This window comes from Nestor notabilis, unplaced genomic scaffold (assembly GCF_000696875.1).
Source record: "Nestor notabilis isolate BGI_N333 unplaced genomic scaffold, ASM69687v1 scaffold9859, whole genome shotgun sequence".
NCBI classification, from domain to species: Eukaryota; Metazoa; Chordata; class Aves; order Psittaciformes; family Psittacidae; genus Nestor; species Nestor notabilis.
In genome coordinates, this window is record NW_009942409.1 from 32,309 (window position 1) to 47,882 (window position 15,574).

General features: G+C 51.5%; 1 protein-coding gene across 1 annotated transcript in view; it reads left to right on the top strand.

Moving 5' to 3' along the window:
* Nucleotides 1–14,403, top strand: part of LOC104411060 (proto-oncogene Wnt-3-like) — a 30,844-nt gene extending 16,441 nt beyond the window's left edge. The window contains 4 exon segments of the mRNA XM_010021390.1: nt 5,802–5,953; nt 5,956–6,042; nt 12,914–13,179; nt 13,796–14,403. Of these exon segments, the coding sequence (XP_010019692.1) occupies nt 5,802–5,953; nt 5,956–6,042; nt 12,914–13,179; nt 13,796–14,275 (985 nt within the window). The 3' untranslated portion in view covers nt 14,276–14,403.
* The last annotated feature ends 1,171 nt before the right edge of the window (nt 14,404–15,574 follow it).

The window sequence follows — 15,574 nt, forward strand, 5'->3', positions numbered from 1 at the left end:
ATAGCCTGGGAGCTGAGTAATCCAATTTCATAAACATGACTCTTTCCTCTTTTCCCTTGGATGTCTTATTTAACTTTGCTGAATGTCAAAGGAGGTGGTTGCATTCTCATGGAGATACCATTGTAGATGGCTACGGCTCACAGCTACACAAGCTTCATTAAAGCACTGTGTGGCTGCTGTTCGAGGTGTCACATTTGTGACCAGGCTTTCACACGCCCCAGCACTACATGTACTCTACAGTCTTGAGGAGATGCTCTTGTACCATCAGACGTATCAGAAAGGGTGATCTTTGGTGAAAGCTGCAAGCCAGGCACCAGCGGTACCTGGGACTCGAGGGCAGGTCCAACTGACCTAACATGAGAAGTCCTTCTCTAATTCTCTGTGGAGTCACTGGAGCTCTTCTGGAGTGTGGTACCTCTCCTCCGCAGCCACTCTGCACGGACTCTAACTGTACAGGGACTGAGAGAATCCACATCCCACTGACAATAGTGACTTTTAGTTTTAGAGTGGAGGAAGAATATGAAAGACAAACAGGCTGGTCCTCTGTGGGAGGGATGCTCTGTTGCTCCTGGGTGTCCTTTGGCAATTTTTTGAATGGTTAAAATCACAGAATGAGAAATACATGAAGTGATGGCTCATATTCCCCAATGTAAACACTCACAGAGCCCACCCTGAGCAGGACAACCTCCTCCCCAGCTACCTCCTTCCAACACTTACCCAACATGCTTCCTTGAGCCTCATCTTGGCTTTTTCCTTCTCTGGCTTTCCCCTTTTGCCGTATCACTGCACCCATTAACCTCCTTCCCATTCATGTCTCCCTGGGATTAAATGCTCAAAGCTTAGAGTAATCCAGCCTCTGCCAGTCTGTCTACAGGGCAAGCTTCTTCTTGCCTTCTCTGCCATCCATCTACTCACTGGCACTTTCTTTTCCTGCTGCGGTGTCTCTGCCAGACTCACCACCCTCCTTCAGTACCCTGCAATAATGCAGGACAAGGCTTGTTGAGCCCTTAGGAAACTGGCTGGAGACCCCCACCTCAGGGACCTCAGAAGAAATTGGCCTCTCTGCTCCTAGAGGCTGGTCTGGCCAGCCTGGCTTTGGCATCAGTAACCGAGCCATGGGGCTGAGATCACCCATTCAACCTGGAGTGGTCAATGGCCTTTGGAAGGGCCTCGCTCCAACAGATTTGAGGAGGAGACAATTTGGTGAGGACTTTCCAGATGGACCCACGCTCACTGCTGCAAATCCAGCTGCTTGGCAGGGCAGAGCACTCTGCCTCCCAAACCTTGCACATCTACAGTCAAGCCTGGTGTTCAGCCCCCTGCAGCCAGGCAGAGCCCACATCTGGCCAGAGAAATTGTATGCTCCATCCCTCTTTGGAGGCTGCTGCTCCTGTCTGCTTGAATTGCCAGTCTCAGGTGACTTCAAGGCAATTCTTTTGGCACAAGTGTACTACCTGTTATGCACTGCTTCACTTCCCAAGAAGTGGTAGTAGCTCCTAGGACCCAAACCAGGCTGGGTTTCTTTGTCCTGCTCTGTCTCTATCAGCAGATCCCAGGGGCCCCAGCAGCCCAGGCTTTCCCAGCTTCAGTTTCCCATTGAACTGTCAGCAAATGACCATTTCCCACCAGCAAACAACAGTCACCACTTTGCTGGTGCCTCTCTGTGGTTTGACAGTTCTTCAGACTCAGCAGGACCCAATCCCTCCACCTCTTGCAGAAGGTACTTAATGATTTCGACACTGTTTCCCAACAACACAGTCGATGGGAGGATGGAAACCTGCTCCCAGCAAGCCCAGAAGTGCACTCAGCATGGATCAGCTGCTGCAGAATTCAGCACCAACTTGATCACAGTGAGCTGGCAGAGGGCTTGCAATTCCTTCTTGAGTGAAATAGTCATATATCGCCCCACTTTGAGAGGCCCCTAAACCAGTGCTCATTGCCTGGTGTTACTCTGGTGGAGCACCATAGAACCCCAGCCTGGTTTGGGTTGAAGGGGCCTTAAGGGTCCTCCAGCTCCAACTCCTGCCATGGGCAGGGACACCTTCCACTAGAGCATGTGGCTGCCCCAGCCCTGTGTCCAACCTGGCCTTGAACACTGCCAGGGATGGGGCAGCCACAGCTTCTCTGGGCACCCTGTGCCAGCGCCTCAGCACCCTCACAGGGAAGAGCTTCTGCCTCAGAGCTCATCTCAGTCTCCCCTCTGGCAGGTTCAAGCCATTCGCCCTTGTACTGTCCCTCCTTCCCTTGTCCACAGTCCCTCTCCAGGTTTCCTGGAGCCCCTTTAGGCCCTGGAGCTGCTCTAAGGTGTCCCCTTCAGGAGCCTTCTCCAGGCTGAACGAGCTCAAGATACGGGGCTTTTCATTTGACTTAATGCAGATTTAGCCTGGGATGTGTTTCAGTAGCTACTTCAACGTCAGTGTTGATTGGAGGCTAAAATAAACAACACGAGCATCTCCCTGCAATCCCTCAGAATAAGCAGCTCCTCTCTTCAGCATTCCTTTGCAGCATTCATTTTTTAGCTACACCTGAGAAATCATCGTTCTGATCTCTCCAAATAAAAGCACATGCAATAAAAGCACCTCTCCCTTCATCTGGGATTACAGGCAGGGTACATGCTGTCCAACCCTCGGAACACTCATCAAAGGATCATTTCATTAAGTGCTTTCTCCTTGTTTCCTTCTGGAAATAATCACCATTTCTCCATAACTGGAGCAGGGTGCCAAATTCCCATCCCGCTGGTGCTATGTGCTCCTGAACAACACGGGTTGACCACTTTGGCCTTTCCCCACCTCTGCGTATGTCTGTCTGTCCTGCAGAGGTTGGAGGAGGGATTAAGCCCTCCTAGAAGAGGTTGCTGGAAGAGGGCTCTGGAGCTGTAGGTAGGACACAGCTTGTGGATGGAGGCACCACTGTGTTACGTGAATCATAGAATCAACTCAGTTGGAAAAGATCTTTAAGATCATCAAGTCCAACCATTCCCCAAGACCACCACTAAACCATGTCACTGAGGGCCTTGGCTACATGTGGACAACAAATAAGAAGTCACCCAGGACCTAGAGGCATTGAACTGCCTTGACCTGTCCCTCTGGGAGAGCTCTCAGAAGGATGCTTAACCTATTTCGAAGCAGCCACAAGTTTGGGAGTGATTCCCAGATGAACTGTTGCCTTTGTGAAGGTTTTAGAAAGGTTTCTAGCCCTTAGATGTGACTAAATTGAGGGAGAATCTTAACCGGGGAGAACCCGGCCCTGTGGGCTGCTGGATTTTGGGCAGCTCACAGCATTCACACACACACAATGAGGTGATTTCCAAACACACCAACTGGAAAAGGATAAAAAGCTCTCCTGTTCAAGAGGTCGCATCGCACCAGGGTGTGAAGTCTACAGAGAGAGACTTTCCAGGGTGTTAATACAGAAATAATCCCTACATCCAGCCGTGTGCCCATGGGACTCACCCCTGTCTAAGGGATCAGCCTTTGGCAGTTTAATCTATTTTTATAAAAAGAATGAATTTCCTGCCTGTTTCTGTGAGCCCACCAAGGACTGCAAAGTCTGGTGGAGAGTCCGTGGTAATGGTGGTATCTCACACCCGGGACACAAGTGCTCACTCTACAGAGAAGCTCAAAACTCAAGACACGTTCAGTAGAGATCCAATAGTGGGTGATTTATGAGCAAAGGCTCCCCAGTTCCCGACTGAACTGCAACATTCCTTATTCGAATTCTGTCCTTTTTTTGTTCTCTATATGCAGCCACGACCTGGCGTTTCTCGAGCTCACATGTGCATATATATTGCATGCTTTGACTTGCAACACTTTCCCTTTTGCTGCTCTTGATCTTCAGGCAAACCCAAGAATTTGTGTCTTGCCCTGTTCACAAAGGGCTGCCGTCAGCAAACTGTAAGAATGAAAAGGTATGAATATTACACCAGCTATAATACCCCTCGCAAAGGTCAGGCAGCAGCAGGTCAGAGTTAGCAGCTGGAGGTACTTCTTTGCAGCTGAGGACACCTCTATCAAAGTCAGGGTGAGATTCATGATCTCTGAACTTAAAATGAACGTCTGCCACTTGGTGAAGACACCTTGAGCATTGCATCAGGCTGAGCTAGACAGTTCCAATGCACCAGAACAAAACCGACAGGGCCTGGCTCTCCTGGAAGGTTTGTGTTGACCCCACACATCTGCCTGCCCTGATTTTGCACAGCCCTTTAGTTACCTGTAAAGTAAATGTGTGAGGAGGCCTCTGCTAGGAAGGAAAGAGCAAAACTGGTGGGAGCTGGGAAGGGCTCGTACAGCACTAAATGAAGAGAAGGAGCCAGTAGGAAAACTCCTGGCTCCCAACGTGCATTTCAATGCACCACCCTATGGCCACTCTGCACGGCAAACCAGGGGAGTGCCAGCCTGGACAATCACCCCTTTTATACAGAACATGGCCCAGAACTGGAAAATGCCAAATATGCCTAAAAATAGCACAACGAGAAACCTTCGGGCAGAGAAAGTTTTTCTCCAGGACAGCGGGTGGCAAATTAGAGCTCAGCTGGGAGCTGGTTTTCTCCTGCTGATCCCGAGTTTTCCCAGTGCAGGGATCGATACGGGGCATTGACGAGGCGTTAGAGGGCACAGGCAGGCAGGATGTTTGCCTTGTAACATTATAAAGCAGTGACCTGAGCTGCTGTGGGAGGTAATACTGTGTTTTAAGAGAGTCTCATTTCTACCAGGTCCTTGGAGCCCTCAGGGAGTGTTGCTGGCCATGGCTCTCGAGGTGTTGGGAAGAGGAGCTGTATTTAGTTGATGCTGAGACAAAGGGAGAAGGTGACAGTGTCGTGGCTCCCCAGCACTCACAAGGAATCATAGAATGGTTTGGGTTGGAAAGAACCTTAGGATCATCCAGCTCCAACCCCCTGCCACAAGCAGGGACACCTCACACTAGACCATGTCGCCCAAGACTCAGAGCCAAAGGAGGTCTGGTACTTATAAACCTACATGTCCCATAGGCAGAGGGGGAAGAAGAAATGTCCCAGAAGCTTTTGGTCTCACTAGCAGGAAACCTTTCTTAGTGTTCATCCTAAGAACTCCTTTTTCATGTGTTTTGGCACAGCTCTAATCTGGCCAAACCCTGGTGCTTTCAAATACGATTAGGTCTAATTTCTCTGGATACCACGTGTCTTTCCAAACACGGAAAGTGGCCCAAATGAGAAGATGAAATTGAGAGGGTGGGCACAGTGTCTCCCACGATAAGGCAATGAGGAGACATTACAACCTCTTCAAGGATGCAAGGATGTACCCACCAGAAGCTGCAGAAAGAGGATCTGCACAAGGCCATTTATTCCCACAGTTTAGTTCATCCCAGACCAACGGGAATCACAGAGAATCATCTTGAAACTGCTGGATCCACAGCTTTTCTGTGTCTAGCACTATCAGATGCGAAGAAAAGGAGTCAGTGGCCTGACAGACGGTGTCAGGACTCCTGAGAGATTTAAGGGATTAAGCAGAGAAAGAGAAAAGCGACTTCCCCTGCGTTTGCCATAGGCACCCAAGCTCCTCGTGTTGTGCGCTGCTCTCTCACACACACAAAAGCCCACCTTTATGTGCACATCTGTCTGCTCACACTTGTACACACAGTGATGAAAGGGAGTCTCCCAGCCCAGCAGAGCTGTGGGGCTTTTGTGATCCTGCCCTTGAGTGTGAACGTCTGGGTTGTGAGTTGATGCTGGGAAGATGAGTCTGTCCCCTTCTGTGGGCAAAGCTGTGGGCAGCAGAGCAGTGCCAGCTGGCTTCCCAACCCGACGCTGTCCTCTGTCCCTGCAGGTCCCTTGCACTAGGTCAGCAGTACAGCTCTCTGGGGTCCCAGCCCATCCTCTGCGGCTCCATCCCCGGCCTCGTCCCCAAGCAGCTCCGCTTCTGCCGCAACTACATTGAGATCATGCCCAGTGTGGCCGAGGGGGTGAAGTTGGGCATCCAAAATGCCAGCACCAGTTCCGGGGCCGGCGCTGGAACTGCACCACCATCGATGACAGCCTGGCCATCTTCGGGCCAGTCCTGGACAAAGGTAAAGAGCAGAGCTGGGGGGTTGTGGACAAATAGGTCTGGCAGGGAGGGGAGAGCTGTGGCATCTCCCCTTGGCTTTTGGATACACCAAGAATATCCTACTGGGAGCACGTTCTGGGAAGAGTCATCCCAGCTTTCATTTCTCCAGTTTCTTTTTCCCAGTTATCTTTTGGAGTGTTACATCAAAAGGGGTCGTGAGGGAAGGGCCCCTTCCCCTCCCAGGAGCTCTAAGCAGGGACAGGCAGGATAAAGGCGAGAAAGGGGATCTTGGGCTCCATCCTCCCTGCCCAGGGCGTGCAGCACTTCCAAATAACAGGGAAAAAGCCAAGGAAGAGGGTTGGGGTCAAGCTCCTTGGGGTCAAAGCAGGCCCTTTGAAGCATTGTCTACCCCAGGAGGCCAGTGGGCAGAAGTTTTCCCACCAGTGACAAGCCATGGTTGAAATCCAAGGTTCTGATCAGGCTTAGTTGGGATTTCAACATATCTTTTCACAGATGAGCCCAAAACAGTCAGGGCTGGTAACAAGAAAAGGAAGAGTAAATGTATTTTCCCTCTCCTGTCTCCAAACACACCTGCTTGTTCCCCTTCATCTCCTCCTCCTGAGACCCGCTTGTGTGGATCAGGCACATTGGAAGCTCATTGATAAGGCACAATAAAGTTGGGATTCCCAGTGAGGTCACAACCTGGGCATTACACTGAGATGTTGGTCCCCAAGACAGCTGGGTACCTGCACCATCATCCTGCAGCCAAATTCGGCCTCAAAGGAGGGTGCTGGAGGACTTTGGTGACAGATACTCTATCCCATGTCCAGTTAGCAATCCAAGACCTCAGATCAGAAAGCATTCCCATGAAACTGACCTAAATGGTGGATAAAAACCTCCCTCTGTCCATCCCATCCCATGGAGTTTGTTGTCTCCATGTTGAGTTTAGACATCTGCAGATATTGGTTTCACAGCTCCAATATATGTAACTAAAACCATTTCCAAAGCTTCACTGGAATCATAGAATTGGGTTTGGCTTGGAAAGGACCTTAAGATCATCCAGTTCCAACCCCCTGCCATGGGGGTTCCACTAGAGGTATGGTACTGACATGCACCAAGCCTCTGCAGTCCGATGAAGTTTAGTTATTGAAAGTAAATTAGTCTTTGGAAATGAGAATCTTATGCTATGGCCTTTGAGAAACTGGAGAAACCTGGGTTGAAACGAGGACATGAGACTATTTCCCAACAGTCTCCTGGAGGCTGCAAATCTCCTGGGGAATCTTCCTTACAAAGCTCCAACATTCTGCACATAAACAGCTGATGCCAGTTTTTGTCAAGCTCCAGCCTTGGCAGAGCTTCCTGAAACACCAGCAGCTCAGGTCAGGGAAAGGAACTCCTTTGGGTTAAAGTGTGATTCTCTGCAGCAATCAGGATTGAGAAGTCCCATTAGAGTGCTAAGAGGAACCATGAGGTTCAATTCCCTCCCGGTTTGCCAGGATGTATTTTGGGGTAGCTGCTGTATTTCCTACCAAGTAACTTGTCATCAAGGCTTGCCACACTCTAGCTTGCTGCCTGATAAAAGCATGGCCTGAACTTCAGCTCTTACAAGATCAGAAAGTTTGAATGTTCTGAAAAACTGTCATAAAAACCCCCCATCATAAACATTTTAAACACATTACAAAAGAGCTGTTAGAGCATTCAGGCACTGAAAATCTCTCACCACCGTTGCTGTCAGCATGAAAGCACTTTAAAATTGGGTTTGAACCATCCTCCTCATAATAAGCAAACTGAACTTTGAATTCATGAAGAGTATGTAAAGATTCTTTGGGCTGCAGGGACTAGAGCAGAACCTCATGTGTGGACATGCCTCAACACCCCCATGCACTCCAAGCTGACAAAGTAAAATATCACCCCTAGCTCTGAAACTCTTCTGACAGATGGGAAAGAATTATTGAGCACATTCGTTATGCAGCTCTCCCAATCAAACCTTGACGCATCGATATCTCCTAGGGAGCACTGCCAGGCTCGGAGCTTCCGAGCTGTGGTTATCCTGGTGTCTCACTAACCTGTAAGTAGAACAGATAAAAATAAACAGCATCATCTGCAAATAACGATACATCAAAGTCCAACCCACTTGATTGGGGTTATTATTGGCATTTTTAACTGTGCTGATGTCTTCTCACTGCTGCCTTGAAAATTAATGAGAGGAGAGGGGATGGGGCTCATTTCATCCATGTTGCGATGATGTTTGCAATGGGAGTAGTGGCATTTTTGACCATAGGGACAGGACAAGGGGAATGGCTTGAACCTGCCAGAGGGGAGAGTGAGATGAGCTCTGAGGCAGCAGCTCTTCCCTGTGAGGGTGCTGAGGCGCTGGCACAGGGTGCCCAGAGAAGCTGTGGCTGCCCCATCCCTGGCAGTGTTCAAGGGCAGGTTGGACACAGGGGCTTGGAGCAACCTGCTCTAGTGGAAGGTGTCCCTGCCCGTGGCAGGGGTTGGAACTGGAGGAGCTTTAAGGTCCCTTCAACCCAAACCAGTCTGGGATTCTTTGATTCTTTAGAAACAACCTTTCCAGCCACTGCTTTCTCAGCTGAAGGAAGAGAGAACATTGGCAATAAAAAGGCTTTCGTCCTGCCCTGGTAGATCTCGTTAGCTGTGATGAATCTGCAAGGGCAGCGTGGATAGTGTTGCTGAACACGTCTGTTGCCTGCACAGCATAACCTTCTCTCAGGCTCTTGTCCCACTTTCCTTAGATGCAGCAACAACAGAAATCAAGAGTTTTGAGCCCATAACCTGGAACTGAGATCTGCAATTGTTGCCAGCTGGGTTTTTGTCTGGCCCTGAGCATGTGGCCTCTATCGCTGTGTTCCTTTCCTGTTGACTTCCAGGACCACAGAGGGGTGTAACCCCACAAACTAAGGCTCAAACTAGACAACAATCACTACTGCAGCTTGGGCTGTGCATTAGGCCAACAGGCATTAAACACTAAGCCCAAAATAGCCAGTATTTAAGCTATGATAACTACCTGGATGAAATCACCTCTAAGTATCAAAGAGCAATATTTACGTTAATCTCATCTACTACTCCCTTAAGTAGATAGAAGCTATTATGGAAAAAAACTTCAAAGGTGCATTTCTCACTACAATAGCATAGAAAATGATTTCTAATACAGCCTAAAAAAGAAATTGAAGATAATTTCAGTTTAAAGGAACTGCAAAAATGTTAATCAGGGTTGGTCCATCAAGGAGAGCTTAGTCTGAGGAGCAAGGCAGTGTGGGGAAAGGCTGGAGCCGCTTGCAGTGGTTGGGCTGTGTGGACCCTCTATAGCACACGTGTTCAAGCCTTTCTTGGTTGCTCCTTCTGGGCACATCATCGAGGCTTTGAGCGCTGGTGTCAGTGTGGGAGCACGGGACGTCCCTCCCTGAAATGGCCCAACAGGCCCCTGCCACCACAGTCTCCCATCCCATCCCCATCTCACTTCGCTTCTCAGCTTCACCATCTCTCCCTTCGCAGCCGGTTGATTTTCCAGGGCCATGGAAAACTGATCATCTCCCTGCAAGTTTTCTTCTTCTTTTTTTGCATGTTGTTTTTTCTAACCTGGGCTATGATAAAAAAAAAACAAACACCCAACCACCAAACCCAAAACCCAACCCCAGAACGTGGGGTAAGATCATGTTTTTACAAGCAAATTCCCCAAGATGATTTATACTGCAGGTGTGCAGTCTGGGACAAGGAGGGAAGAAAAACCTGCTTTTCCCTCCCCTCTCTTCTCCCTCCCTTTTCTACTTAAAATAAGGTCAGTTCTTATTAAAAGACAACGTCTCGTCCAGCCAAGTCCTGCCCCAAAGCCAAACTTAAGCCAACAGCCAGGTCACTTGCTGTTGCTCTGGGAGGGCGAGCAGTGAGAAAGTGATAAAGTCCATGATTCTGGTTAAAGCACCGTGCCTGAAATGAGCTGGTTGTGAGTGCACGAGGCAGGAAGGCCCCAGAGGCACCTGGAGGGTGACTCCTGGGATGGAGGAGAGGTCTCTGAGCCGCAGGCAGGACTGGATCTGCAGGAAGGAGTTTGGCAGGAGCAAGCTCCTACATCACCCCACGCAACAGGGGAATGGCTCTTCCCCTGCCTCCTCGCACCGCAGTTGCCCTTTGCGTGCTCTCCTTGTCCACCGGTTCTCCAGAAGGCTCCTCTCCTCCTCAACCATGGTCGGGCTCAATCTTCTTGCCATCGGCACCGTCCAGGGCAGCATCTTGTGGTGCGAGGAGCCAGGTGCAGAGAAGGCAGCTGGGCCTGGGCTGCCTTTGGGGGTCCTTGTGTGTTCATCTAAGCCCCTGCCACGAGCTGTGAAAAGCCAGCCCCGCACTGAGATAACCCACGGCTTTTCTCAGCCATGACACTTGCAGTCATTTGCATCTAAACAAGGGGTGTGTGGGATCAGGGGCCGTCTTGATATAAACTCAACGGCTTAAAGGGAAAGGGGGGAGGGAAAAGGAGAAGAGGGAGAGAGAAAAATAAGCTTATACCGATGAGAAAGAGCTAAGCTTCCTCCCCTACTGTGAGGCAGGGCGAGCGATACCATCCCAGCGCTGCAGTCGTTTCAAATCACTGCAGCATTCACACGCCCTTTAGCCATTCTGATCCGGTGGCGGGGGGCTGGGGAGCGCCATCAATAGGGATTTCCCAGCCGGGCTGGCGGGATTGGAGGGTGACGGCAGGACAGGGGAACATTGCCCCGTTGCTACGAGGTGCTCCTGGGGAATGCCAGTGCTCTGTGCCGTGGGTACGCTGGCCGGCGGAAACATTCTGCATTATGCTGGTAATACAGTGTGACACCGCGGGAACAATGGGAAATTGAGTGTCCCAGCAGGTAACGGGCCTGGCTGGGAGACAGTTGCAGTAGTGCACTGTCAAGGCGGCTCTAATCCTCTCTCGCCAGCCCCTCCCCTGGTTCTGGGAACGTTGTTCCCGCATTTCATCTCTGGGAAATTCTCCCAGCTCCTCGCTTAGACCCAGGGGAGAATTTCAAGGCGAAGTGTTTGCGTTTGCACTTCGTTCCTCCCCACCCCGGCACCGCGTGGGGTGCACAGGGTGTGCTGGGGGGCAGCTGGAGGGTGGTTTGCATCCCACCTCTGTGTGGCCATGGCAGCACCAGCCCCAGCTCGACTCCCATCCCATCATCCATGCTCTGCACAGACACGCAGCAACTCTCCATCCCATTCCCATCCCTTTTTCATCCCACTCCCTGGGATGGAAAGCAAAGGCACATCAGCAGGGAGAGCGGCTCGTGTCCTCCCCCTCTGCCCCTGAGCTGTCCTGGTCTGAGGCCAGAAGGGCTCACTAGCTCCTCTAATCTGATCTGCTGTAGATCACAGGCCACCCAAATAGCCTTTGTCAGGCTGAACCACTCCAGCTGAAGCAGTGATCTTCAACCAGTGGCCTGTAGCCCCCAGAGGTCCCAATATAAGCAGCTGGTGAAAGGTATCTAAGGAAAACTTCAGTAGGTAGAGGCTGGATCTCTGCTGGTGTATTGGAGGTGGGAAGGGCAAGGAGGGAAGAGTTTGAATTAAAGAAAGCGAAACCCACAGCATGGTCCCTCTGGCTTGAGCAGCCCTGGTTTAGGATCACCTGGATCCGAGTTCCCCACGCTGCAGCAGAGATGTGCTGGCACATACCCACGAGCTGCCCCTTCCAACTGCCTGCATGGGGTGAAATTAGCCAAGTTTGAGATGCCTGATTGTTGGAAGCTCTATCCCACCCCTGCAGAGAAGTCTGCAGCCCAGGAGCAAGACCTGGTGCAACAAAGACCTTCCCTAGGGCACGAGGCAAGAGCAGCTGAGGGATGCATGGGGCAGCTGAGGGATGCATGGGGCAGCTGAGGGATGCATGGGGCAGCTCCTGCTCTGGAAGGAGGGGATAGTCTCCAAGGTCATCGCTGGTCTGAGCCAGCAGAAAATCCTGACTTCATCCCACACTGAGGGATGGAGAACTGTCTTGATCATTTGGCCAAGCTACACCCATGAGGCAGCTGGAAACATCTCCTGCAGAACACCCAAGGACACCATCCACCAGTAATCTTCCCTAGGCACCTGCCTTCAGCACCTTCCTAGTCTCCTGCACATTGTGCATGAGGTTGGGTTGACTCCAACATCTATTCTGAATGTAAAGACCTCAAGTCTCCATCTTTATAAGGTGGCACATTGGGTCAAAGCACTCTAGTGTCATTCACAAGGGTGCTGTACTTCTGCAGCCTGTGGCAAAACCGAGAGATCTCAACCAAAAGATGTCCCCAGGGAGAAAGTTGAGACTGAGATACCATTTCGGCTGTGCTTGGGAAAGCCTGTATTTACTACAGCCTTCTTGAAGTCAACGGTCAAGCTCCAGTTGATTTCAAACTGAGGAGGAACAGTAGAACACTGTAAAACACACCAAGAAGCTATAAGAACACCTAAGCAGAGCTCTGTAGCTGAAGAACCAGGTCACTGCTGCAGACCTGGAGGCACGCTTCTATCAACTGCTGCCTGTGTGCTTCAGAAGGTGGTGCCAGCAGCACCTGACTCAGAACATGGTCATTTAAAGAGCAATAAAATAGCTTTTAACTTTTTGATGAAATTTAGATGAGATTTAGGTGAGGTGCTGGCACAGGGTGCCCAGAGAAGCTGTGGCTGCCCCATCCCTGGCAGTGTTCAAGGCCAGGTTGGGCACAGGGGCTTGGAGCAACCTGCTCTAGTGGAAGGTGTCCCTGCCCGTGGCAGGGGTTGGAGCTGGAGGAGCTTTAAGGTCCCTCCCAACATAAACCATGTTGGGATTCTGTGATTCTATGATGCTGATGGAGGTTAGGAGGGAAAACCCAAGTGTGACATTGACTGATAATCCCCTGGGCTCTGTTTATTCCCAGCTACACGAGAGTCTGCCTTTGTCCACGCCATCGCATCGGCAGGGGTGGCCTTCGCTGTAACCCGCTCCTGTGCTGAGGGCACGTCCACCATCTGCGGCTGTGACTCCCATCACAAAGGACCTCCGGGAGATGGCTGGAAATGGGGGGGATGCAGCGAAGATGCTGACTTCGGCGTGTTGGTGTCCCGGGAATTCGCTGATGCCCGAGAGAACCGGCCGGACGCGCGCTCAGCCATGAACAGACACAACAACGAGGCCGGCAGGACGGTGAGTGCTCAGCGGGTCCAGAGCTCTCGTCATGCCTTGTGTGCTACTCCCCTGGGTGTAATGGGACCACTACAATGCCTGGGCCAGAGCTCTCAAGGGTTATTTTCCAGGGTACAGCATTTCCACTCTCTCCAAACAGGCAGCAGGGGGTTAAGAAGAGCTAAAATGAGGGTGCTGAGGCGCTGGCACAGGGTGCCCAGAGGAGCTGTGGCTGCCCCATCCCTGGCAGTGTTCAAGGCCAGGTTGGACACAGGGGCTTGGAGCAACCTGCTCTAGTGGAAGGTGTCCCTGCACGTGGCAGGGGGTTGGAACAGGATGAGCTTTAAGGTCCCTTCCAACCCAAGTTATTCCATGATTCTATGATTGGACCTTGGGATTAGATTGGATTGGACAGATGATTAGAGCAGCTGCCCACCACAGCTGTGCTTTTCCAGAGGGCTGTCTCCATCTAGAGATGTTTCCACCACCCACCAAAGCTCCCACACATTTACAACCAGCCCATGCTTTCCAGACCTAGCTCAGATCAGACGTTTAAATCCAGGTAGCAAAGGCAGGTGACCACACACTGGGCATCACAACCCGCTGCTGACCACCTTGTTTTCTCTCCCCTGGACAGACCATCCTGGACCACATGCACTTGAAGTGCAAGTGCCACGGTCTCTCAGGAAGCTGCGAGGTGAAGACCTGCTGGTGGGCCCAGCCTGATTTCCGGGCTATTGGTGACTACCTGAAGGACAAATACGACAGCGCCTCCGAGATGGTGGTTGAAAAGCACCGTGAATCTCGGGGATGGGTAGAAACTCTGAGGGCCAAGTACGCTCTTTTCAAGCCACCAACGGAGCGGGATCTGGTCTACTATGAGAACTCCCCCAATTTCTGTGAGCCCAACCCAGAGACAGGCTCCTTTGGGACAAGGGACAGAACATGCAATGTCACCTCCCATGGGATCGATGGCTGTGACCTGCTGTGCTGCGGTCGTGGCCACAACACCAGGACTGAGAAACGGAAGGAGAAGTGTCACTGCATCTTCCACTGGTGCTGCTACGTGAGCTGCCAGGAGTGCATACGTGTCTATGATGTCCACACCTGCAAGTAAACATAGGTAGGTCTCCAGCTGATGGGAGGTTGCTCCAGAGCAGGGCCAAGGGGTCCATCAACCCTGTGATCAGCCCCCACATGGTGGCCTCACGCTTCAGAGGATGGCATTAAAAAACCCTGATGCCCTTGGCCAGGGCAGACACCCTCACACCGCCGGCACCAGCGCTGCAGAGGGGGCTCTCAGCATCTCACCCGCACGAGGCAGCCCAAAGCGAGACCTGGTGCCACAGACAAGTTCCATCACTGATCTGCTGCCTTCTCGTGGGCTGTCTGGCACGATGGACTAACTGGGGAGAAGCAGGGACAGCAAAAGTTGAAGTGAGGCACAGCCACACCAGCCAGTGCGCTGCTAACACAGCGTGCAGAGCTTCCAGCTCTGGAGCTCTGGCCCACGTAGATGCTAACACAAGGATTTCAGGTGGAAATGAGTTTTACACAGTGAAGGTGAACAGCTCAAGGCTCCCCTTCCTGCTGGCATGGCCGTGCTGGTCACAGATGTGGTGAGGAGGAGGAAAGGAGACAAATCCCTGCAGCAGCCAGGCTCCTTCCTTCCTGCTCCGAGGAGAAACAAACCTGCCCGAGCCTTACAGCCAGCCTCTCCTTTCACCTCCCCTTTGGCCACACTACTTCTCACAGCCCCATATCATCTCCTATAATCCCCCTGAGGAGGATGGCAGGAAAGCAGAGCCCAGAGCTGATCCTCTGGCACGTGGGCAGAGTGCACAAGGGAGGTATCACTACTCCAGCAGCCTCCTTGCCGTAACAGCTGCCCAAGGGAGATTGTGAAGGACCCAGGCAGAGCCACTCATTGATGCACCTATTTACTAAGTGTTCCCTAATATGACTTTATATCCCAGAGCAAGCTCAGAGCACCTCTCCAGGCACAGGGTACCTGCTGGTGAGCTGCTACACCAGTTCTGAACATCAGTAATGACAGGGAGAGAGAAGCTATGGCAAGAAGAAATTGCTGTCCAAGCCTTTTCCTCAGCCTTCCCCCACCAGGCAGACTTGTTCAAACCACATCATCCAGCAAAGGGAGATAAGGGCAGATGAGAAAGGGAGACCTCCACTCAACAGCACAGTCCCAGGCAGACCCTTTCCTTCCCATAGCATTTTGGGATTTATCATTCATGAGGGGTCCTCACCAAGCACAGATTACCATTAGCAGGGATTTGGGCCCCAGGCGTGGCCACATGCATCCCGTGACCCATCTCAGTGCAGAAGAATCAGAGTTTGCCCCTCCACCTGCTCCCCAGGCCCTATCCCCCCTTCTTGAACACATGCCCCTTCATTTTGG